The sequence below is a fragment of the Trachemys scripta genome, chromosome 11 (assembly GCF_013100865.1).
Source record: "Trachemys scripta elegans isolate TJP31775 chromosome 11, CAS_Tse_1.0, whole genome shotgun sequence".
NCBI classification, from domain to species: domain Eukaryota; kingdom Metazoa; phylum Chordata; order Testudines; family Emydidae; genus Trachemys; species Trachemys scripta.
Genome location: NC_048308.1, coordinates 75731087 through 75754183, shown reverse-complemented (window position 1 = coordinate 75754183; position 23097 = coordinate 75731087). Strand labels below are relative to the sequence as shown.

General features: G+C 45.7%; 1 protein-coding gene across 1 annotated transcript in view; it reads right to left on the bottom strand.

Annotated features, from left to right (window-relative positions):
- LOC117884761 (unconventional myosin-X-like) overlaps positions 1 to 23097 on the bottom strand; it is a 257754-nt gene that overhangs the window by 154474 nt on the left and 80183 nt on the right. Inside the window, exons 6-10 of the mRNA XM_034785520.1 lie at positions 21827 to 21951; positions 20073 to 20086; positions 12365 to 12449; positions 6426 to 6529; positions 5360 to 5489 (exon numbers count right to left, since the gene is read on the bottom strand). Of these exons, the coding sequence (XP_034641411.1) occupies positions 5360 to 5489; positions 6426 to 6529; positions 12365 to 12449; positions 20073 to 20086; positions 21827 to 21951 (458 nt within the window). The remainder of the gene's footprint in view (positions 1 to 5359; positions 5490 to 6425; positions 6530 to 12364; positions 12450 to 20072; positions 20087 to 21826; positions 21952 to 23097) is intronic.

Below are 23097 nucleotides of genomic sequence, written 5' to 3'. Positions count from 1 at the left end.
ATTGCCAATACCGCGGAGGACCGGAATACCATACAAGAAGATCTGGATAACCTTGTAAACTGGAGTAATAGAAATGGGATGATATTTAATAGTGCAAAGTCATGCATTTAGGGCCTATCAACAAGAATTTTTGCTATAAACTGGGGATTTATCAGTTGGAACTGACAGCGGAGGAGAAAGAGCAGGGTGTATTAGTTGATCACAGGATGACTATGAGCCGTCAATGTGATGCAACTGTGAAAAAGGCTAATGCAGTCCTAGGATGTAACAGATGAGGAATTTCCAGTAGAGAACAGGGAAGTGTTAGTACCATTATACAAGGCACTGGTGAGACCTCGTCTGGAGTATTTTGTGCAATTCTGGTCTCCCATGTTTAAGAAAGATTAATTCATACTGGAACAGGTGCAGAGAAAGGCTACTACGATGATCTGAGGAATGGAAAACCTATCTTATGAGAAGAGACTCAAAGACCTTGGCTTGTTCAGTCTAACCAATAGAAGACTTAGGGGAGATATGATTACTTTGTATAAATACATCAGAGGGATAAATACCAAGGAGGGAGAGGAGTTATTTAACTTAAGTATCAATGTGGACCCCAGAACAAATACATATAAACTGGCCATCAACAAGTTTAGGCTTGAAATTAGGTGGAGGTTTCTAATCATTGGAGGAGTGAAGTTCTGGAGAAGCCTCCCAAGGGGAGCAGTGGGGGCAAAAAGTCTAACTGGCTTCAAGACTGAGCTTGATAAGTTTATGGCAGGGATGGTGTGACAGGACTGCCTACAATGGCATGTGGCTCATCGGTGACTGCCTTTAGCAAAAATCCCCAACAGCCAGAGACAGGACACTAGATGGGGAGGGCTCTGAGTTACTACAGATGGGGAAGGCACTGATGGGGAGGGCTCTGAGGGTACTGAGTTACCAGAATTTTTTCCCAGGTATCTGCCTGGTGGGTCTTGCTCCAACTAATCATTATATTTGGGGTCAGGAAGGAATTTTCCCCTGGGTCAGATTGGAAGGGACCATGGGGGATTTCCACCTTCTTCTGCAGCATGGGGCATGGGTCACTTGCAGGTTTAAACTAGTATAAATGGTGAATTCTCTGTAACTTGAAGTCTTTAAATCATGATTTGAGGACTTCAGTAACTCGGCCAGAGGTTAGGGGTCTATTACAGGAGTGAGTGGGGAGGTTCTATGGCCTGTAATGTGCAGGAGGTCAGACTAGATGATCACAATAGTCCCTTCTGACTTTAGTAAGTGTATCTGAGTAAGAATATACATTACAATTTTAAATCTAACCAGTGTCCCATAAGTGACTTGCCACATGATGTCAAAACATGTTAGTATTAGAGCTGAGTGGGTCTAATATTTATTTAATTTTCTTTCTTGATATAGGAATTAGATACAATGCTCCTGTCAGATATTTCTTTTATTATCTGCAATAATATTAACTCTAGTGCTCTCGCCTCCCCACTCCCTGCCAGGAGCAGGGGCCAGCCGCTCAGGCTTCTCACTTCCCTACCGGGAGCAGGGGACAGCCACCCAGGCTTCTTGGCTCCCTGAGCGGGGAGCCAGGCAGGGACAGCCCAGCTGGGAGTGGGGAGTCAGGGGGCAGTTGGGCTCTAGCTGTCTGGCTGTCGTGTCAATTTGACACGACAGCCAACAGCCGATGTAAGTAACATAGTGTCTACACAGACACGACATCACCCTAACTACACCGACATAAGCCTTATGCCTCTCGTGGAAGTGGAAGTATTATGTCGGTGTAGTACGGAACTTACATCGTCAGGAAAAGGCTGTAGTGTGTACACTGACATAATTAGGTTGACGTAAGCTGCCTTACCTCAACCTTACTGTGCAGTGTAGACCAGGCCTAAGTCCAAGCTACAAGAAAACATCTATCTATGCTTGTGACCCTCAGCCAAGAACCCCTCTCTTGGAGTCAGGTGGCTTAGGGGCCTAAGTTGTTTCTAGCAAGAATGAATTAGGCACCTGCCTAGTTTTACACAAAACAGACAGAGGGCGCAGGGAACCTCCTTCATAACCTTTATCCCAATGGTGACGCAATCAATATTTAATTATTTAAGTAAAGTTGAACAACGTCAATAGGAGCAATAAATGGGAGGATTTCTGTAGGGATGGACAACCCCTAAAACAGATGTAGCTGATATTTAAAAAAGAAAAGAAAAGAAAAGAATCCAATGCAGCCAAGAAAAACATCCAATCTTTATTTTAAAATGGTCAGTGATGGAGAATCCACCAAGACCCTTGGTAAGTTGTTCAAATGCTTAATTCCTCTCATTGTTAACAATGTACGCCTTATTTCCTATCTGAATTTATCTAGCTTCAACTTCCAGGCACTGGATCTTGTTATACCTTTTCTCTGCTAGATTGAAGAGCCCATTATGAAATATTTGTTCCGCATGTAGGTACTTATAAACTATAATCAAGTCACCACTTATCTTTCTCTTTTTTAAGCTAAATAAATTGAGTTCTTTGAGTCTGGCACTATAACGCGTGTTTTCTAATCCTTTAATCATTCCAGTGGCTCTTCTCTGAACCCTCTTCAATTTATCTACATCCTTGAATTGTGGGCACCAGAACTGGCCACAGGATTCCAGCACCCATTGCCCTAGTGCCAAATACAGAGGAAAAGTAACCTCTCTGCTCCTACTCAAGAGTCCCCTATTTATGCATCCCAGGATCGCATTAGCTCTTTTGGCCACAGTGCCACACTGTGAGCTCATGTTCAGCTGATTATCCACCCCCACCTCCAAATCTTTCTCAGAGTCACTACTTCCCAGGATGGATCCCTCACCCCCGCATTCCGTAAGTATGGCCTACACTCTTTGTTCCTAGATGAACAGATTAACATTTACCCGTATTAAAACACAGATTGTTTGCTTGCACCATTTACCAAGCGATCCAGATCACACTTCATTATTTACCACTCCTCCCAATTTCCAGGGCATCTGCAAACTTTATCAGTGATGATTTTATGTTTTCTTCCAGGTCGTTGATAAAAATGTTAAATAGCACAGGGCCAAGAACCGATCCCTGTGGGACTCCACTAGAAGCACACCCATTCGGTGACAATTCCCCATTTACAATTACATTTTGAGACCTATCAGCCAGTTTTTAATCCATTTAACTTGTGCCATGTTAATGTCATACAGTTCTAGTTTTTTAATCAAAATGTTGTGCAGAGTCCTGCAATTAGGACGGAAGAATCCCATGCACTGCTACAGACTAGGGACTGAATGGCTAGGTAGCAGTTCTGCAGAAAAGGACCTAGGGGTCACAGTGGACAAGAAGCTGGATATGAGTCAACAGTGTGCTCTTGTTGCCAAGAAGGCTAACGGCATTTTGGGCTGTATAAGTAGGGGCATTGCCAGCAGATCGAGGAACGTGATCGTTCCCCTTTATTCGACATTGGTGAGGCCTCATCTGGAATACTGTGTCCAGTTTTGGGCCCCACACTACAAGAAGGATGTGGAAAAATTGGAAAGAGTCCAGCGGAGGGCAACAAAAATGATTAGGGGTCTGGAGCACATGACTTATGAGGAGAGGCTGAGGGAACTGGGATTGTTTAGTCTCCAGAAGAGAAGAGTGAGGGGGGATTTGATAGCAGCCTTCAACTACCTGAAGGGGGGTTCCAAAGAGGATGGAGCTCGGCTGTTCTCAGTGGTGGCAGATGACAGAACAAGGAGCAATGGTCTCAAGTTGCAGTGGGGGAGGTCCAGGTTGGATATTAGGAAAAACTATTTCACTAGGAGGGTGGTGAAACACTGGAATGCGTTACCTAGGGAGGAGGTGGAGTCTCCTTCCTTGGAGTTTTTTAAGGCCCGGCTTGACAAAGCCCTGGCTGGGATGATTTAGTTGGGAATTGGTCCTGCTTTGAGCAGGGGGTTGGACTAGATGACCTCTTGAGGTCCCTTCCAACCCTGATATTCTATGATTCTATGATACCAAGTCAAATGCCTTAGAGAAGTGTAAGTATGCCAACATCAGTATTATTATCTTTTCAACCCAACTTGTAATCTCATCAAAAAGGGATATCAAGTTAAGTCTGACAGGATAAACCTACCCCAGCCATTATGTATAGAGTCAGGCGGCCTCTGAGCATACCTAATGGATCAGACCCACAGAAGAGGCAGACACTCCTCCCACAGTTCATGAATTGCACTGGGGCTTTGGCAGGAGACAGACATCTAGATGCCCAGAGGGAAGCAGCCGGGCACACGCCCAGAGGCAAAAACACAGGCACCAAGGGAATTTTTACTGCAAAAACTGGGGCACCAAGGGGGCTTAGGTGCCTACAGGATTTGGTGGCAGTCAAGCAGTTTTGTGAATTGCAGCAAGACCTAAAACTGGGATTCAGGCGCCTAGATTCCTTTATGAATCCAGGCCTAAGTCTAACACCTTACCCAAGTCCAAGCGTATTATATTAGCATACTTACCTTCATTAACCAGACTTGTAATTTTGTCAAAGAAGAGTATCAAGTTCATTTGACATTTCACAAAATCATTTTGAAAGGCATGAATTACAAGCAGCCTTCGGATGAATTACTGACTACACTACTGTGTAATATTATTATTTATGTTCCAGTAGTGATCAGAGACCCCTAATCAGGATCATTGTGCCAGGATCACTGAGAAACACACTACACAAACACACACAAGAGCTGCCCTCTGTCCAGGAGAGCTTACAATCTAGTTTGTCAGGATGCAAATGAATGTCCGTGTGAGTGTCACAAAAACCCAAAGAATAAAAGGGGAGGGAGGATGAGAGTAACAAATTAAAACAGGTTTAAAAGTTATTCTATGTGTAATTTTGTAATTTTTTTAAAACATTTGCTCATTTTTTAAACTTCTGCCTCTTTAGGAACTGAAGCTCTGCCAGACCAGCTCAGACTAGATACCTCTGGTTGGGGATCCTGGCTCCAATGGTGATCAGTACCAGATACTTTGGAGGAAGGTGCATGAAAATCTGTAGTGGACAATTTTTTTAAACCTCTGCATGTTTCTGTTTAAATATCTCCATATTTTTATTTACACACAGATCATAAATAACCATGTGTCTATCGACTCAGCCCCAGAGTGTTGGGAGGGGGGTGAAAGGGGCCTCAGGGCCATGCCCTAAGCAGGTTGATGTATCAGGCTTCGAGCCCTGAAACCTGGGTCAAGATCTCAATCAGAGGAACTTGGGCAATGTGGCTTGAGTGGACTAAGCTACTGGGGCTTGGTGATGTGTGCCAGCAAGCTAGGATATCAAGGGGAAGGAGGGAGAGACAGAACCATGGTGGGGGACTATCTGGGCTTGGACAGCAGGGTGCATAGTTCACAGGATCATACTTACCTGCTTTGGTTGTAACCTGGGCTCCTCCAGCCGTCATGAACTCCATGTTTCCCAGCTGAAGAGTGCCAGAGAGAAGTTTGAAGATGTCATGTATTTCTTCGGTGCTAAACTCCATCACTTTCAGAGCAGTCTACTCAAAGCCACAAAGAGAAGACATAACTTACATCAGCAGGGCCGTGCTGTTTAAAATAAGAGGCTCAGAATCACAGTCACTCAGATGGAAGAGACCTATTAGAGATCATGTAGCTCATCTCTTGGGGAGTGGCTGTACATTTATTAGTGTATTTTTAGACCTTTTCTAATCCCCTCTCTCATACACATTATACCCAGCTATAGAGCTTTCTGCTTACCTATTCTTCCCACCAGGTTTCACCTCTGCCCCTACACTAAAATCACCATGGTTCAATGTCATTGTTAGTTCAAGTTTGTTTCCCTTATATTTTAATATATTAAATACACTTCTTTGGCCTTGTTTTCACCAAACACACACAGTCAGTCTGTCCAAGTTACAGGGATAGAGGTATGAAGTGTCCACACCACACATTTTAAACAGTGTTGTAATCAGGTTACCTGGCTCAGTTACATTTATAACCTTTACCTTCTGCCTTACTTTGGGTGTTCAAGGGAAAGCGTCCCTTCTCCTGACCAAACCCCTCACCAGGCCAGACAATGCAGTGCACGAGCCATGCTAGATAACACAAGTGAAATGCCAGAGCAATGTACGCAGGTCACATGATGTTGCAGCACTTCACGAAACGTCTGTCAAACTCTTTGAGCAGTTCTGTGCTGGAGACAAGGCCACTCTGACTCTCTCAGGCATTGCAGCACCTGCATGGTGTTCTCAGGCTGACTCCCACTTTCAGGTCTGGGCTTCCTCTCTTTTAATCTGTGACAATATTCCTGTTCCATTCATATTTTAATAGCTTCCCCTGTTCGAGGGCCAAACCCCATCCAATACCAAAAATGATCTAACCACAGAGGCTATCAAGGATGGGGAAATTACTCTAAAGAAATTGCCACAAGATCACAGAGGAAGTGCCACATGGGACCCAGGAGAAGAACTCACCATGACCTTGTTGAACATCTCTAGGTCATTCAGGTTCTCATCACTCACACAGCCGGACTGGTTCAGGTAGCGATAGCTCTCCGGTTGAGAGAGAGACAGGGCTTCTGCAGCGAGCCAGTCCCCCAACATCACAGAAAGAGAGGGGGGCAGGTGTTAGTTTACTCAGGAATCAGCTGACATCCTTTGCTACTTTTCCCTTCTAAGTTATTCTGAGGGCAACGTAGTGGAGAGGATTTTAGATCTGGAATACTAGCAATTAGTGAAACACATCAAGATTTTATTCTCAGGCCAAGCTCCAGATATTCCAAGCCTGGCTTCACCTCCGATATAGGGAGACCACTCCTCTTTTTAAAGATGGAAATTCACTGCTAAGAGTATTTAAATTAACAGGAAGGAGGGTATAAAACTAATCCTATGGGATTCACCTAACCAACTGCTCTCCCACTTTTCAACAGAAACAAACCTGAGACAGTCAGAAAACAACATGTGAGACTGTGTGGAAGGATAGAGAAAAAACTGTTACCTTTCGTAATTGTTCTTCGAGATGTGTTGCTCATGTCCACTCCATTCTAGGTGTATGCATGCCCACATGCACAGTCATCAGAGATTTTTGCCTTAGCGGTATCTGTAGGAATGGCTGTGGCGCCCCCTTGAGTGCCATGCTCATGCATCGGTATATTAGGTGCTGCTGGCCCCACGCCCTCTCAGTTCCTTCTTGCTGGCAGGAGTGCAGGTAATGGAATGCACATGTGGAGCAAACCAGATCGAGGTGCCACTGCTTCTGATGCCGAGACCAGCCCTTGATCAGCCAGTCGAGGTCTGGGTAAATTTGAATGCCCCGATACCTCAGGTAAGCGGCCACTGGCACCATGCACTTTGTAAACCTTCTCGGGGCTGACAAGAGACCAAAGGGCAGCGCCGTGAATTAGAAATGGCGCTGGCCCAACACAAAATGGAGGAACCTTCTGTGTTCTGGGGAAATGGAAATATGGATATATGTGTCCTTCAAGTCGAGGGCGGCGTACCAGTCTCCCAGATCCAGGGAGGGGATGAGGGAGGCAAGGGAGACAATGTGAAACTTCAACTTCTTGAGATGCTAGTCAAGGTGACACAGGTCTAGATTGGGTCTCAGGCCCCATTTGCTTGTGTTGAGCAGCCAACGGTCTGATGTCACTCACGACCAAGCTGACTGGAAGGGGCATAAGCAGTTGAGGAAAGAACAGGAGGATGGATCCAGGTACTTGACAGAGGCGCCGCCCCCGTTCACACCTTCAAAATGCCTGTCTCTGGCCCCCAGGGTGTTTCGAAGGGCCGGGTTGAGCCAGCGAGGGAGAGGACGAAGGACGGCATCGCTTAAACCCTTTGTTTTTGTCCTTTCACCTGTAGGATCCCTGCCGGAAATACCCCCAGGACTGAGGAGGAGGAGGCTGGAACTGCGGAGTGTGGAGGCCCAGCAACCACAGGGTGGCCCGGGAATCTTTGAGGTCACGCAGCCTTGCGTCAGTGAGCTCAGAGAAGAGCCCTACACCCTCAATCGGGAGGTCTTGGATCGTGGCCTGCATCTCTTGGTATAACCCCGAAGACCGTAGCCAAGAGCTGACCCCATGGCCACCGCCAAGGCAACCACCCTGGTGACCGAGTCTGTAGCGTCCCAGGCCATCTGTAGGGCGTCTGCACCCTAACCCTAATCCTTCGCCACTGCTTTGCCCTCCTCCAGGATCATGGCAAACTCTAGGTCTAGGTTCTGTGGAAGGGCCTCTGTAAACTTGATAAGGGAATCCCATAAATTAAAATTATACCTGCCCAGCAGGGCTTGGTGGTTGGATACCTGGAATTGGAGGCTGGCCGTCGAATAAATCTTTCTGCCGAAGAGGTCTAGTCATTTGGTGCCTTTATTTTTTGGTGTGCCACTCACCTGTTCCTGCCTGTCCCTCTCGTTAACTGCGGACACAACCAGTGACCCTGCTGGTGGGTGCATATAGAGACATTCAAACCCCTTTATGGGGATAAAATACTTCCTTTCCACACTTTTGGACATGGGTGGAATCAAAGATGGGGTCTCCCACAGCGTTTTAGCAATCTTTAGAACCCCTGGGTGGACAGGTAATGCAATGTGGGCTGGGGTGGAGGACGATATGACATTGAACAAGTTGTCTGATTGCTCCTCTAACTCCTCAGTTTTGAGGTTCAAGTTGGTAGCCACCCTTTTAAGGAGCGCCTGGTGCTCCTTAAAGTCATCAGGGGGACTTCCAACAGACCGGGAGGGCCCAGCCACTGCTTCGTTCAGTGACGAAGATGACAAGGGCATCACTGGGGGAGGGGCGGGTTCCCCCTCCCTTTTTGGAGATGGCACCTTGGGTGTTTGCGCCTGTTGAGTTGTCCCCATGGTGGATTCCACACCGTGTTCCGAACCCGGTGCCGGTGGTTTGTCCAAGGCAGCCACAGGGGAGAGGTGGGAGTATGGAACTGGCATCACTGGTACCCCCCAAGGGTTCCAACATGGCCATTGAGCAGGTCCTGCTGTCACGCCACCAACACCACGCTGGTCTCGCAGGCTGATGGGATTCATACCCCCCCTTGGCAATGGGCTGAACCCCAGCTCCGACTCTGAACAGTCCCCTTCTGGGTGACCATGGTGGGGCTGTGAGGCCTGCATATGCCGACTAACTCTCGCCAGAGACCGACGTCCAGAGGATGAGGATTGCTGCCTGTCCCTCGAGCGGTACCAAGGCAGCGGAGATCGGTGCCGCAATGGCGAGAGGTCAGGCACCAGTGGGGACTAGCACCTAGGAGACCGCCTGGGTGAGAGAGATGTGTGCCAAGGTGATCTGAGGCAGGAGGCTAGCCGGTACCGGGACTGCGGGGACCGGTGTCTTGATTCTGGCGATCCGTGCCTTATGGTAAGAGAGCACGGTGTTGGGGACCTGGGCCTTCTAGCCGTCAACTGGGGTCATGGGACCAGTGTCCTAAGCCATGGGGACACAGACAAACGCCTGCAATCCGGGGGCCAATAGTGCTCCTCTGCCCTTTGAGGAGGTCCCATGACTGGCTTGCCCTTGGGCTGCAGGGCCTTAGTCACTTCTGGCACCTGGCACGGCATTTGCGGTACCGGTAGGCCCACCAGGTCTTTGGCCACTTGGGCCGTCTTGGACGACGAAGGTCCCTATAGAAGCCAGGATCCCCTACCGCTCCCAGGAGTCAGATCCTTGGCTGGGCTGGGGGTCCGACCTTAACAGTACTCCCTTGTAGCCCCGGGCTGGGCACATGGCCTGAACTAGGTACTCTGCCCAGAGCCCCCTTCCCCTCCTTGGACGATGCTGGGGAGTCCTTTTTTTTGGACATGTCTTGGGCACCGGGAAGGGGGAACAGTGCCAGGAGGATCCTGGTGCTGGCAGGGCGCTCCACACCAATGCCAAGGTGCTAGGAGCAGAATCCAGTCGGGAAGGCTCTGATGCCGGGGCAGCATCCATCAGGAGCTCTCTCAAGCGGATGTCCCTCTCCTTTTGAGTTCTGGGATGAAAGTTTTTGCAAACCCTGCACTCATCTTTTATATGGGATTCCCCCAAGCACTTCAAACAGCTACTGTGAGGGTCACTGATAGGCATCGGCCTGTTACATGAGGAACACGGCTTAAAGCCTGGGGAACGCTCCAGGGCGAAGTCCCAGTTGGGACTCTAACCACTAAACGAAGAACTAAAATGTACTTAAAATGCTAACTAAGTACCTACAAACTAAACAGAAAGGGAACAACAACGGGCTGTTAAGAACTGCTAACGCTCTTGCTATGCAAGACAAGGCACTCTGACCAACCCTCATGAGTGGTAAGAAGGAACTGAGGGGGCACCACATCCGACTCTGTGGAGACCAACACGTGGGCACGCACACGCGTAGAATGGAATCAACATGAGCAAGCACTCGAAGAAGAGGTCAACACCAGATGAGAGGAGGGTCAGCAAGGGGAGAGGAGAGGGGTAAGTGAGGTCAGCTACAGCAAGTACATGGATAGTTCGAATAACCAAGGAGGTACATTGTAAACTGGATCCTGAAAGGAATGGGCAGTGTGTGAAGATGTGTATGGACAGCTAAGGAGGCCCCCAGTGGTCTCCATAGAGAATACATTCCTGAGATAAATTCAGTAAACACAAAAATCCTCATTATTTAAAGAGGACATTTCTTAGGGATTTTAGACACAGAATATGACCAGCCTTAAAAGGGGAACTGCAAAAGATTAAAAGCATTAAAGAAGCTGCTAGCAATGTCCTGTCAGTAAGAGGGACATTTGGTCCATAACAATGCACCCCAAAGAGGAAATTCTCTTCAGCTTTCTGCAGTGTTGGATGTTTAAGTACTTCTTTAACTATGGACACCATTAGGGAGGTGTTTAAACGTCCTGTTATCCACCTACAGAATATAGAATCAAATTCAAGGTCTTGGTCCTTGTCTTCAAGGAGTTTAATGGGCTGAGTCCAGCATATCTAAAAGAAAACCTGAAGCTCTGGGATGAAGACAGGTCGACCCACTCCATTCCTCAGGCCCAATGGAACTTTCAACTGTAAAGATGAAGCTTATTTGTGCAGGTAACAGATTTTTCTCAGGGGCTGGTCCAGGACTGTGGAATGAACTCCAATGAGAACTAAGGGCCATTGCAAACCACAGCATCTTCCACTCCAAGTGCCAAGAGCACTTTTCTGACCAGCCTTCTCTAACAAACACAGCAGCGCAAACAGTAGGAGAAAAAATCCTACCAAAAGAAAACATTGCACTGAGCACACAACTCCCCTCCGACCTGTTGCCACAGAAGAACAAAGCACATGTAACAGATGTTGTTTGTCATGTCACTTAATGCATGACTGGAAGGCGCTAAGGCACTACAGTTTTGAGGAAATATAAGAAGTAGAATAGACCCAAACTGAACTGAATCCTTCTGGCATCCTTATCCCTCTACATTATCTCTTCTGCTCTCATGGCTTCAATTACTATCTCTTTGCTGTGCTGATGAATCCATGGTATCTCCCCACCCACTCCAGCCTCATCTCTCTTATTGTCTCTCTAATATCCCACTCCCAAGGCAAAATTAACATGGTGAAAACTGAACTCACCTTTCTCCACAAAACTTCCTCTTGTTCACCCTTCTCTATCACTGTTAACAATCTCACCCAGATTCACCAGCACTGTGTCATTTTCAGCTCCTTTCTGCCCCAGCTATACAGCTGCCAAATGTCTCCAAATTCCATCCTTCCCCTCCCCATGACTAGAGCTAAAATCTTTATCCAGGCTCTGGTTGTCACTTGCCTCCACTGCTACAACCTCCTCCTCTCTGGTCTCTCCAAATCTCACCTCTCCGTCTGCCAAACATTCTACCTTGAAAAATCTCTGCTGCCTGTTACTCCCTCTCTTTAAATCCATCCACTGGATCCCTCCTGCCTTCTGTATCAAGTTTAAGGCTCTTCATCCTCCCCTTCAAAGGCCTAAATAATTTAGCTTAGCTCTGTGCACTCCTCTCTGTTTCCCCTTTGCCGTGCAAAGACATCTCTCTCCCACTTTCTCTTATGCCTGGAACTCCCTTTCCATTCTAGTGCAACAGAAACGCACTCTCTCCTCTCTCCCACTTCTTTTTTGGGAAGGCTAGCAGTGTTTACCAACCACCCAAAGTGCTGTTATTTATTTTGGAAAGACTGCCACCCCGCTCCTGCTTACTGCTCCTGTTTATACAAGGATCACATTAGCTCTTTTTTGCCACAACATTGCACTTTAAGCTCATATTCAACTGCTTGTCCATTATGACCCCTAATCCTTTTCAGAGTCACTGCTTTCTAGAATACAGCACCCCATTTTGCAGGGTGGCCTGCACTCTTAATTTCTAGATGTACAACCTTGTATTTGGCTGTATTAAAATTAATTTTGTTTGCATGGGGCCAGCTTACCAAGAGATCAATTACCTTTCTGCTCCCCACTGACACCAGCCAGCAATGCATAAAAGATGTGGTAATTCCGCTCTCCCAGGTTCTGGTGCACAACTCGATTCTGAAATGAGCACAAGAGGACAGCAGATAGCAAGTGAAATCCACATTAGAATTAGAATTCTTGGTAGTGAAGAACATTGAGAGTGCAAGGCCCTCAGGGAATCTCTAAGGCCAATGCAAGCAAAGCAGTAACTGGGACCTTGAGGGTCTTACCACCCAAATCAATCTCACACCAAAACGTGCTCTTGTTGCTACTGCGCATGTGCAAATTTCTCTGAACTCAACTATTAAACATGAGTAAGGTGTGTGCAGGAACTGAAGTTTCAGTGAGGTCCTTGCCCTTAGCCCTTACCTCAACTGAGTGTTCGACCTTCCTAAGTACACTTACTCAGTGCAGGGGTTCTGCAATAATGTGTGAGATTAGAGCTCTGGTTGACAGGAGCAAAGTGCCCAGGAAGTCCCTCTCATCCAGATCCCAGGCTCTTTTGTCCATATCATGGAACCCAGCCTTTATTTATAATAATAATAATAATAATATATGGAGATATACCTATCTCATAGAACTGGAAGGGACCCTGAAAGGTCATTGAGTCCAGCCCCCTGCCTTCACTAGCAGGACCAAGTACTGATTTTGCCCCAGATCCCTAAGAAGCCCTCTCAAGGACTGAACTCACAACCCTGGGTTTAGCAGACCAATGCTTAAACCACTGAGCTATCCCTCCCCACAATCACTAAATGACATACAGGTGGGGGGTGTACAAAAAGGAGGGCAAATTTACAGAAGGGCACATTTTGACATATAGGGAGACCTCAGCAAAATGTATATAGCCAGAGGTGCCATTTAAGGAGGGCAGGGGAGCATCTCCTCCCCCCCACCCCCGAGTTTCACAGCATAGCGGAATGCAAACAGGAAAGTGAACCACTTCTCTGTGCTCTCGCCAGAGAAGCCAGAAGCCCTTAGCTGTGGTCTGAGAAGTTGCTGCAGGGCTGTCCCAGAGGAGCTGGACAAGCAGCTCCCCCCACCCTGGCTCAGGTTTCCTTGGCTGTCAGCTCTGTGGGAGAGACCAGGAGAGCTGACAACACCACCACCCCGGCAGCCCCAGGATCAGAGGGGCACTCAAAGCAATTCATATGGGTAAATAGGTCCTTGTTACCCATCTGATAGGATGAGAGCCAGGAGAGAGCAGTTTCTGGATAGCCTTGGCCCAGAGAAGGGACCTGATGAGTGCTGATCTCCTTAAGTCTCTCCACAAAGCTGATCAATCTTATTTTCAGTGTAACAGTCAGTGCTGCCCTTATACAAGTCAGCTGCGCCTGATGGAAATCAGAGGAAGTTATGGTACATACCTCTACTTCTCAATCAGCAAATAAAAATGTTTTCTTTCTTGAATTAGCCTATGTACCCCTGGGACTTTTTTTAAACAATTCCTGGAGGGCTCTTAATCCTACCAGGTTGTTACAGCCTTGGAACAGGTCTCTTTACTAACTTCCTTAATATACGAGTATGCCCTTGAAGTGACAAGGGCAAATTTTCTTAGTATGATTTAAGACATATAGGGTTATATATTATATTTTCATTAAGAAATGGTTAAGAATCATCCAGTTGGGCCACTGCAGATACAGACTCAGGAGATCTATATCACATTATAGAATTGAACAGTTTCCAGAGGCTAAAACAGGCTTTTAGATCAGTCATTTGTAAATGCAAGTTCAATTTTTAAATTCATTTTTATGTTTTAATCTTTACATCTTTAGTAGCTTGAACTGAAGTGTGTTTTCATTTGTGCTGGAGAAATATCAAATGCACTGTATAAACAGATTACAATGTTTAAGACTTTATAATTACTGAGTAACTTAATAAGAAAAGAAAACCCATTGCTTTTGAGAAAAGGTGATAATATTTTTATCTGCTGAAAATACACCTTCAGGTGTCTTAGAGCTGATAGGAAACTCAAGTTGGCCCATCTATTGTAATATTTTCTTTTCAATTATCACTTTAAATGCTTTTCATCTTTCCTTTTTTAAGCTAGTGCCAAAACAAATTTGTTCTGTAATTTATTAGTTATTCCACGTTTTAGAATGATTGAGGGGAACAACTGCTTTAGACTTCATCGCTTTTTAATGAGAAATCAAATATACAAATTAAGAGTGCACTTTTTTTGCTTATAATTTTTTAGAAGGTAATATAAATGAAAATAAAAGAGTATGTGGATATTTCAGGGTGATTGGTGTGAAGCTGTAAGGACAATGATATTGAGCAAATACTCTGCATGAATTTTATTTAAGGTTATTAGTTCTTGTATTAAGGTTCCAAAACTTATATAGGAAAGTAAATGCAAAGTAATGCACATTGGAAAACATAATCCCACTATGCATACAACATGATGGGCTCTAAATTAGCTTTTACCACTCAAGAAAAAGATCTTGAAGTTATCATGGATAGTTCTCTAAAAACATTCGTTCAATGTGCGGCGGCAATCAAAAAGGCTAAAAGAATGTTAGGAACCATTAGGAAAGAGAGACAGATAAGACAGAAAATATCATAATGCCTCTATATAAATCCATGGTAGCCCAGACCTTGAATACTGCATGCAGATGTGGTCACCCCATCTCAAAAACAATATATTGGAATTGGAAATGGTACAGGGAAGGGCAACAAAAATGATTAGGGGTATGGAACACCTTCTGTATGAGCTGAGATTAAAAAGACTGGGACTTTTCACCTTGGAAAGAGATGACTAAGGGGGGATATGACAGAGGTCTATAAAATCTTGACTGGTGTGGAGTAAGTGAATAAGGAAATGTTATTCACATAACACAAAAACTAGGGGTGACCCAATGAAATTAATAAGCAGTAGGTTTAAAACAATAGGAAGTACTACTTCACACACTGCACAGTCAACTTCTAGAGTTCAAAAAAGAACTAGATAAGTTCATGGAGGACAGGTGCATCAATGGCTCTTTAGCCAGAATGGTCAGAGATGCAACACCATGCTCTGAGTTTCCCAGGCCTGTTTGCCAGCAGCTGGGAGGGGACAACAGGGGATGGATCACTTGATGATAGTGTGTTCTTTTCATCCCCCCTGAAGCACCCATTGGCCACTGTCAGAAGACAGGATACAGGGCTAGATGGACCATTGGTCTGACCCCATATGGCTGTTCTTATGATACCTCAAGGTTTGGGATTGTGAATATCTTGCTGTATTATCTCTTTATTGTTCTAAACGTACATATCAAAACTTAATATATGGCTTTAATTGTTGTTTGTATATATTTTGTCTTTCTTTATATAGGAATTAGACACAGTGCTTCTGTCAGCTAATTTCTAAGTTATCTGCAAAAAAAAAAAAAAAAAAACCCTAGAGTTTTCAGGTGCCTAAGTAGCCCCTGGAATCACAGTTAAACTTGCCCCCGCTACCAAAATCTGCAATGTGGCCCTAAATATAGCCCCAAGATTTCACCACTGGTTCCAAAAAGGGCACATTTGGATAGTTAATGGAAGCCTGTCAAGAGTTGCCCACCCTTTGGTTTTCACCTCTGCCCAAGGAGGGCTCTTATTGAGGAGTACTGGTACAAATATAACCCTTAATCCTAGAAAATCTTCACTATGGGCGTTTTTAATCCCCCAGACAGTACCACTGAACTGGACTTCCTGCATGAATGAAAACTGATGACGTGGCAAATAACTGACAAGATTAGGCTCTTGAGTAATTATCACTTGACTTAGGAAAACGTACTGTAGTGTGGCTAACAAAGAAAACTCACTACCAGTTCCCAATTTTAGAAAGGCGCTGAGTACATTACAGGGAAAGAACAAAATATTTAACATACTGTTTTTAAATTGTGTGTTTCATTTTTAATGCTGATCTCCTTCACAGAATACATCCCCGACACCACCAAAAAGCCACATTTAAGGGAAAAGTTATTCAAAATATTTCCATGCACAATGCATTCAGAAATATTCATTTTTAAAAATAGCATAATGACTTTGAGCTGTACAGTCATCTTCCTTACCTTGCTGGTTTGATCACCTCACTGCTCCCTTTGAATCCCTTTGCAGGTTCCCCATCTCCTGTTATATCAGATTTAAACAATATGTCTTCTCCTTCAAGATGCTAAATCTGCCCCTCTGCTTATCTACCCTTGCTGAAATTTGTTGATTTGAACAGACATCTATTTTGTTGTTCCTTTCTCCTGATCTCAGTATACCTGTCAGCTCCCTGGGGTACAGACTGTCCATTACAGTATGTATGGAAAGTACCAAACCATATTATGGACATTACCACAAACAATAAGTTGAGATACTTTTATTTTTTACATTTGTATTGGACATTACTTATGATAAAGTTTTCCTGACTAACTTATTATGAAAGAGAAGTAGTGATGTCAGTTCAAATTGGGTTCTATTTTGCATTTACAATGGGGGTTCAAACTCCTTTTTGTTGTTGTTTTTTAAAGACAAAACAGTGTATCCACCCCAAATTTTGAGCATATTGTCTCTGAGAAAACTTGAATTTTCTGAGGATTTAAAAAAAAAAAAAGCTGTTAATTAGTTTAAGTACTAATCAGTTAAAAATTGGTTTTAAAGAAAGAAACTCATGAAAACAAGTATCTCTAAAGAATCTCAGGGTTTTTCAGGCACCATTAATTTGAAAACTACAGACTGTATACAATCACAAACGTGTACCTAGTAAGAATATCAGGGTCTCCTTAGAATTATATTATTTGCTAATTAACAAAAGAAATTAGCATCATTTGTCATAACAAGCTTTCTGTGCTGCATTTAGCCAATGGAGAAAATGTTGTAACATCCATTCTCTAGTTCAGTATGCAGATGCCTTGTTGAACAGTTTAGGAGAAGAATACAACGTGCCTTTTGCCATAGCCCACCTGTAACATCCCCTACAGCTGAAGCAGAGCATTAATATGGAGCACAGGGAACATGTTTTGCATGTCACAGTCATTCATGTTACACTGAAGAAGATTTTCAACAAAGGAATGGCTACTTTGATGAATACAAGGATTTCTGTGAGATCAGTTTTCCCCAAATATGAGCACGTGCCTAAGAACATAAGTACAGCCATACAGTGTCAGACCAATGGTCTATCTAGCCCAGTATCCTGTCTTCTGGCACTGGCCAAAGCTTCAGAGGGAATGAACAGAACAGACAATCATCAGCAGGGAAGGGATAGCTCAGTGGTTTGAGCATTGGCCTGCTAAATGTGAGTTCGATCCTTGAGGGGGCCATTTTGGGATCTGGGGCAAAAATCTGTCTGGGGATTGGTCATGCTTTGAGCAGGAGGTTGGACTAGATGACCTCCTGAGGTTCCTTCCAACCCTGATATTCTGTGATACATCCTGTTGCCCATTCCCAGCTTCTGGCAAACAGAAGCTACGGATGCCCAGAGCATGATGAACTTATCTAGTTCTTTTTTGAACTCTGTTATAGTTTTGGCCTTCACAACATCCTCTGGCAAGGAGTTCCACAGGTTGACTGTGCGTTTTGTGAAGAAATACTTATTTTGTTTGATTTAAACCTGCTGCCTATTAATTTAATCGGGTGACCCCTGGTTCTTGTGTTATGTGAAGGTGTAAATAACATTTCCATCATCACTTTTTCCACACCAGTCAACCTTTTATAAACCACTATCATATCCCCTCTAAATCATCTCTTTTCCAAGCTGAAAAGTCCCAGTCTTATTAATCTCTCCTCATATAAAAGCTGTTCCATACCCCTAATCATTTCTGTTGCTCTTCTAACCTTTGCCAATTCTAATATGTCTTTTTTGAGATGGGGCAACCAGAACTGCATGCAGTATTTAAGGTATGGGCTTACGATGAATTTATATAGCGGCATTTTGATATTTATTGTCTTATTAGCTATCCCTTCCCTACTGGTTCCTAACATTGTTAGCTTTTTGGACTGCTGCTACACATTTTGCAGATGTTTTCAGGGAACTATCCACAATGACTCTAAGATCTCTTTCTTGAGTGGTAATAGCTAATTTAGACCCCATCATTGTACATGTATAGTTGAAAGTATGTTTTCCAGAGAGCATTACTTTGCATTTATCAACACTGAATTTCATCTGCCATTTTGTTGCTCAGTCACTCAGTTTTGTGAGATCCCTTTGTAACTCTTTGCAGTCAGCTTTGGACTTAACTATCTTGAGTAATTTTGTATCATCTGCAAATTTTGCCATCTCACTGTTTATCCCTTTTTCCAGATCAGTTATGACTGTGTTGTACAGCACTGGTCCCAGTACAGACCCCTGGGTGATACCACTATTTACCTCCTCCATTCTGAAAACTGACCACTTATTCCTCTTTGTTTCCTATCTTTTCCCCAGTTACTGATTCATAAGATGACCTTCCCTCTTATCCCATGACAGCTTACTTTGCTTACGAGCCTTTGATGAGGGACCTTGTCAAAGGCTTTCTGAACCCCTAAGTACACTATATCCAATGGATCACCCATGTCCACGTTTGATGACTTCCCCTGCCCCCCAAATAATTGCAATTTATTGGTAAGGCCTGATTTCCCTTTACAAAACTGTGCAGAAAGGAGGAGAAGGGGTCAAGGTTCTTTGGGATAGAGGTGAGGGTGGAATTTGTGGAAGGAGGTACTGAAAGGCTGCATTCCTTTTGGGGCAAAGTTTAAGGTTGTGGAGCATTGTAGATGTGTATTAAGGCCATGCTAGTGATGAGTTGGGTCTCTCCCAGGATGGGGGACTAGAGGACATGTGCTGTTGGTTGCCTTACCTTTTAATTTCCTTGCTGTTGGGACTGTGTATTAGGCAGGTTACATATAAGCCATCCTTAACTGACTCACAGCATAATCTTTTAGTGCAATAAATAATGCAACAGCACAAATGTGTTCCATGTACTTTCCTAACTTCAAAGGGTACTTAAACAAGGACCACTGGCAACTGAATCTCCCTGGCTAAGTACACCCATCAAAATGTGCCCTTTGAAAAGCTAGTAGTGACTACATTAGTCAAAACATTCCTTCCTTACTCTGGATGAAAAACAAGGGGCAAAAAGGTAGGGGAGGGTCTTGCCATACCTACCAAAATAGGCAGCCATAGATCACTCGACCAGATGGTGGACAAATTTTGACATGGCACCATTTCTGAGAACCTACTGGTAGAGTCTGCACACACTCTTAGAAGGAATGAGCCTCATATCAGCAGCAGCTGCTCCTGGTCTAACTACAGTAAAGTGCCTAATCCACACGCCCTCCAAAATCACAGTCACTGCAGAGTACAGATTATTTAGGAAGAGGGTAAAATCCCTTTAAGGAAATGGCACTGAAGGAACCGGAGCCACTAAATGCCATGGTCTGACCTCATGGCCCCCAGGCTGCAAGGTTAGCCAGGCAACAAGGGAAGAGTTTGAAAGGCCCTTTCTCTGAAGCAGAGCATTAAAACAAAGCCCTCCAGGAACAAACATCCTACCTCCTGTGTCACTGGTATTCATTTGGAATGACCAGAAAGAGAACATTATCAACAATATCCTGGAGATGTGATGCGTTCACTGCAGTGACTGGACACAGAGGTAGCACCGTCTAACCGAGAAGGGGCAGCCCTGCTTGGACACTGCCTCAGGGGGGAGAGAGGGAATGGAGGGGCTCACAAAACTGAGGGAGGGTGAGGAGATGCACCCCCAGAAACAAACTACTCACCTTCTCCAATAAATCTGAGCATCAGGTTAAGGGGGAAACAGCATTCAAGTGACCTCACAATCTGATTTTCCGGTGACTGCCAAAGAATTTCCAAGCCCCATGAGAATTAATCCAGTGCCGATGTAGCGTAGACACTTACTACAGTGTTGGATGGGGTTCTTCTGCCACTGTAGTACATCCACCTCTCTGAAAGGTGTTAGCTTGGTCAACTGAAGAACTCTTCCATACATAGTGCTGTCTACACTAGGGCTTATGTCAACAACTATGTCTCCCAGGGAATTTTTCACACCCCTACACAACATAGCTAGGTCAACCTATGTTTTATATGTAGACCAGGCCTCAGGCTATAGGAAAGAGGCACTGAATGGCCATGAGCATTACTTTCAGAATAAGAGATTTAAAAAAGAGAGTGGAAGCAAGGTCAGGCCCACCACAGGGCCTGTGGCAGGGCAGAGTACCCCAGGAGAGGCAGAGGTCAAGCCCAGGGTATCCAGTGAGGTCACAGAAGCTAGAGCTTCATAGTTTTTAAGGCCAGAAGTGATGCATTATAATAATCTAGCCTGACCTCCTACATAACACAGGTCAGAAAACTTCCCTAGTGATTTTTGCCCCAACTTCTATTTGAGATGGAGGAGCCTTTACCTGCAGAAAGTGGGAGAGGAGAGAAGAGCAGAGGAGAGGCTGAGCTGTCACTCTGTCCCAACTGTTTTTTCTTTTCTTTTTTGAAAACAGCACCAGCAACGGCATTGGACAAGGGAGAATTACTTTCAATGGTCCTAAGCACCTGCTGCTCCCCCGGAAGTGAGTGGGATTTGCAGTGCTCAGCATCTTTGAAAATCAAGTCACTTATTTAGGTCTTTTACCTTTAGGCACCCAAGGTTGGCCTTGGGCAAGTCACTCAAGCCAAAATTTCCCCCACAATAAATCACTAACTTGGCTGCCACCTGACTCTGTGGGCCAGATCCTCCAGTCTGTCAAGGCCTCTTTGTGCCACGTAAGTGGCACAAAGTGCTTTAAAGCAGCCAGAGATGGCCTGTGGAGCACTCACCACGTAAAATAACTCTCTGCTGATGTCCAGCTGCCTTCTACCCCAGCTGCCCGCCCCCAAACCCAGTGTGATGGGAAAGGGGAGTGGACGTGTCAAAGCCATTCCAGCAGTGGGGATTGCGCAGGAGCAGACCTCGACTCTGCTCAGTCCTCCCCCAGCATATCTTAGGGTTGCCCCTGTGCACTAGCACCGGGCAGCTCTTCTATCAGGGAGCTGCAACTGGCTTCCTACAGCTGCCATTGTTCCTTATATCTGAGTGCAGCTTGGACATGGAGGATAATGTCTTCTTAACTCCCAGCCTGGGCTTGGCTTTTGACCGCAGCTCCCGAGAGAACATACACAAAAGGGAACAATCCTTTGTTGTTTTCCAAGGGAGCAGTATGAACTAAATGATATAACAGGTCTACTCTACTACAAACTTCTATGGATTAAAGTATTCATGATATTTTGGGATAGGAACCTAAACTTGGTTCCCATCTCATGCATAGATATTAAGGGATCTATAGATGCAGGGAAGGATAAAGTAGTGCAAACTCCTCAGGGCTCACAGAGTAGACATGGCCTTACCTGTTCTAAGTAAGATACAAAGAAAATCACACCATTACAGGGAAATTTGCCCACCCATTTTCAGCCTCCACAGGCTCCTCCCCTCTTTGATGTGTGTGTTGGAGCAGGAAGGGGCAGAGGTGGCAAGAGGAAAGGATACAATCGGTGACTCGCCCTCCCTGGATATGTCCATGATGGGAGAAGTGCAGCTGGATGAACTTGCCAAAGCGGCTGGAGTTGTTGTTATAAACTGTCTTGGCGTTTCCGAAGGCCTCCAGGATAGGGCTGGGGAAGGAAGACAATCATGGACCTGAACAGCAGCACCAACACCAGCGTGACTCAGGCAGGATTAGCTTTGCAGCAGGTGCATTCTGCCATCTCAGTATTACATTCACCATAACACAGACTGGAGAAAACTGCAGGTAAAATAAGCTAGGCAGAGCTGGAGGGGAGAGGCTGGCAGTGTTGGCAAGAGGCAGCTATAACACACTACTAAATAGCTGTTAAACACTGGGATTGGGATTAGTTAAATCAGACCCAGGTTCATGCGGGCATTCAGCACTAGCACTGTTTGGGCCCATCTCACATTCAAAACAAGTCACCCTCCTGGCTAGGCCTTTATTGCAGTTGGAGCTAGAGGAGCCAGGACAATAATTTGTTAATCGGATGCACAATACAACTCTATGCAGTAGAGGTAAACTGGGCTCTTGTTGCCCAAGATTTTCAGAAAGGTCACCAAAGTTTGGGGCAAACCCCTGTCTTAAGAAAACTGCCCTGGGATCTTTAATGTCCATTCAGCATGGAAAAGCCTCAGTTGTTAAGGTTTCAGGTTGAAGATCCACACACACCAACCTGCAGGGACTCAGGTGGTCTAGTGCAGGGCTGGACAAACTACGGCCCGTGGGCTGCACCCAGCCCATCGGACCTTTTAATCTGGCCCTCGAGCTCCTGGCGGGGAGCTGGGTTGGGGGCTTGCCTTGCTCTGCGTGTGCAGCAGGTCCGCAGGGCTCCCAGAAACAGGAGCAGCCAGGGGACTCTGCTCGCTGCCCCCGCCCCAAGCGACGGCTCTGCAGCTCCCATTGGCTGGGAACCGCGGCCCTGAGCAGCGTGGCCCTGCCTCCAGAAGGGGGATGGGCCACTGTTTCCAGGAGCTGCTTCAGGTAAGCGCCGCCCGGACCCTGCACCCCTAAGCGCCTCCCCAACCCCGCACCTCAACCCTCTGCCCCATCCCTGATCACCCTCCAAACCCTTTGATCCTAGCCCAGAGCACCCTCCTGCACCCCAAACCCCTCATCCCCAGCCCCACCTCAGAGTCTGCACCCCCAGCCAGAGCCTCACCCCCCCATGCGCCCCAAACCCCTGCCCCAGCCGAGAGCCCCCTCCCGCCTTCCAAACCCCTCCATCCCAGCCCAGAGCACCCTCCTGCACCCC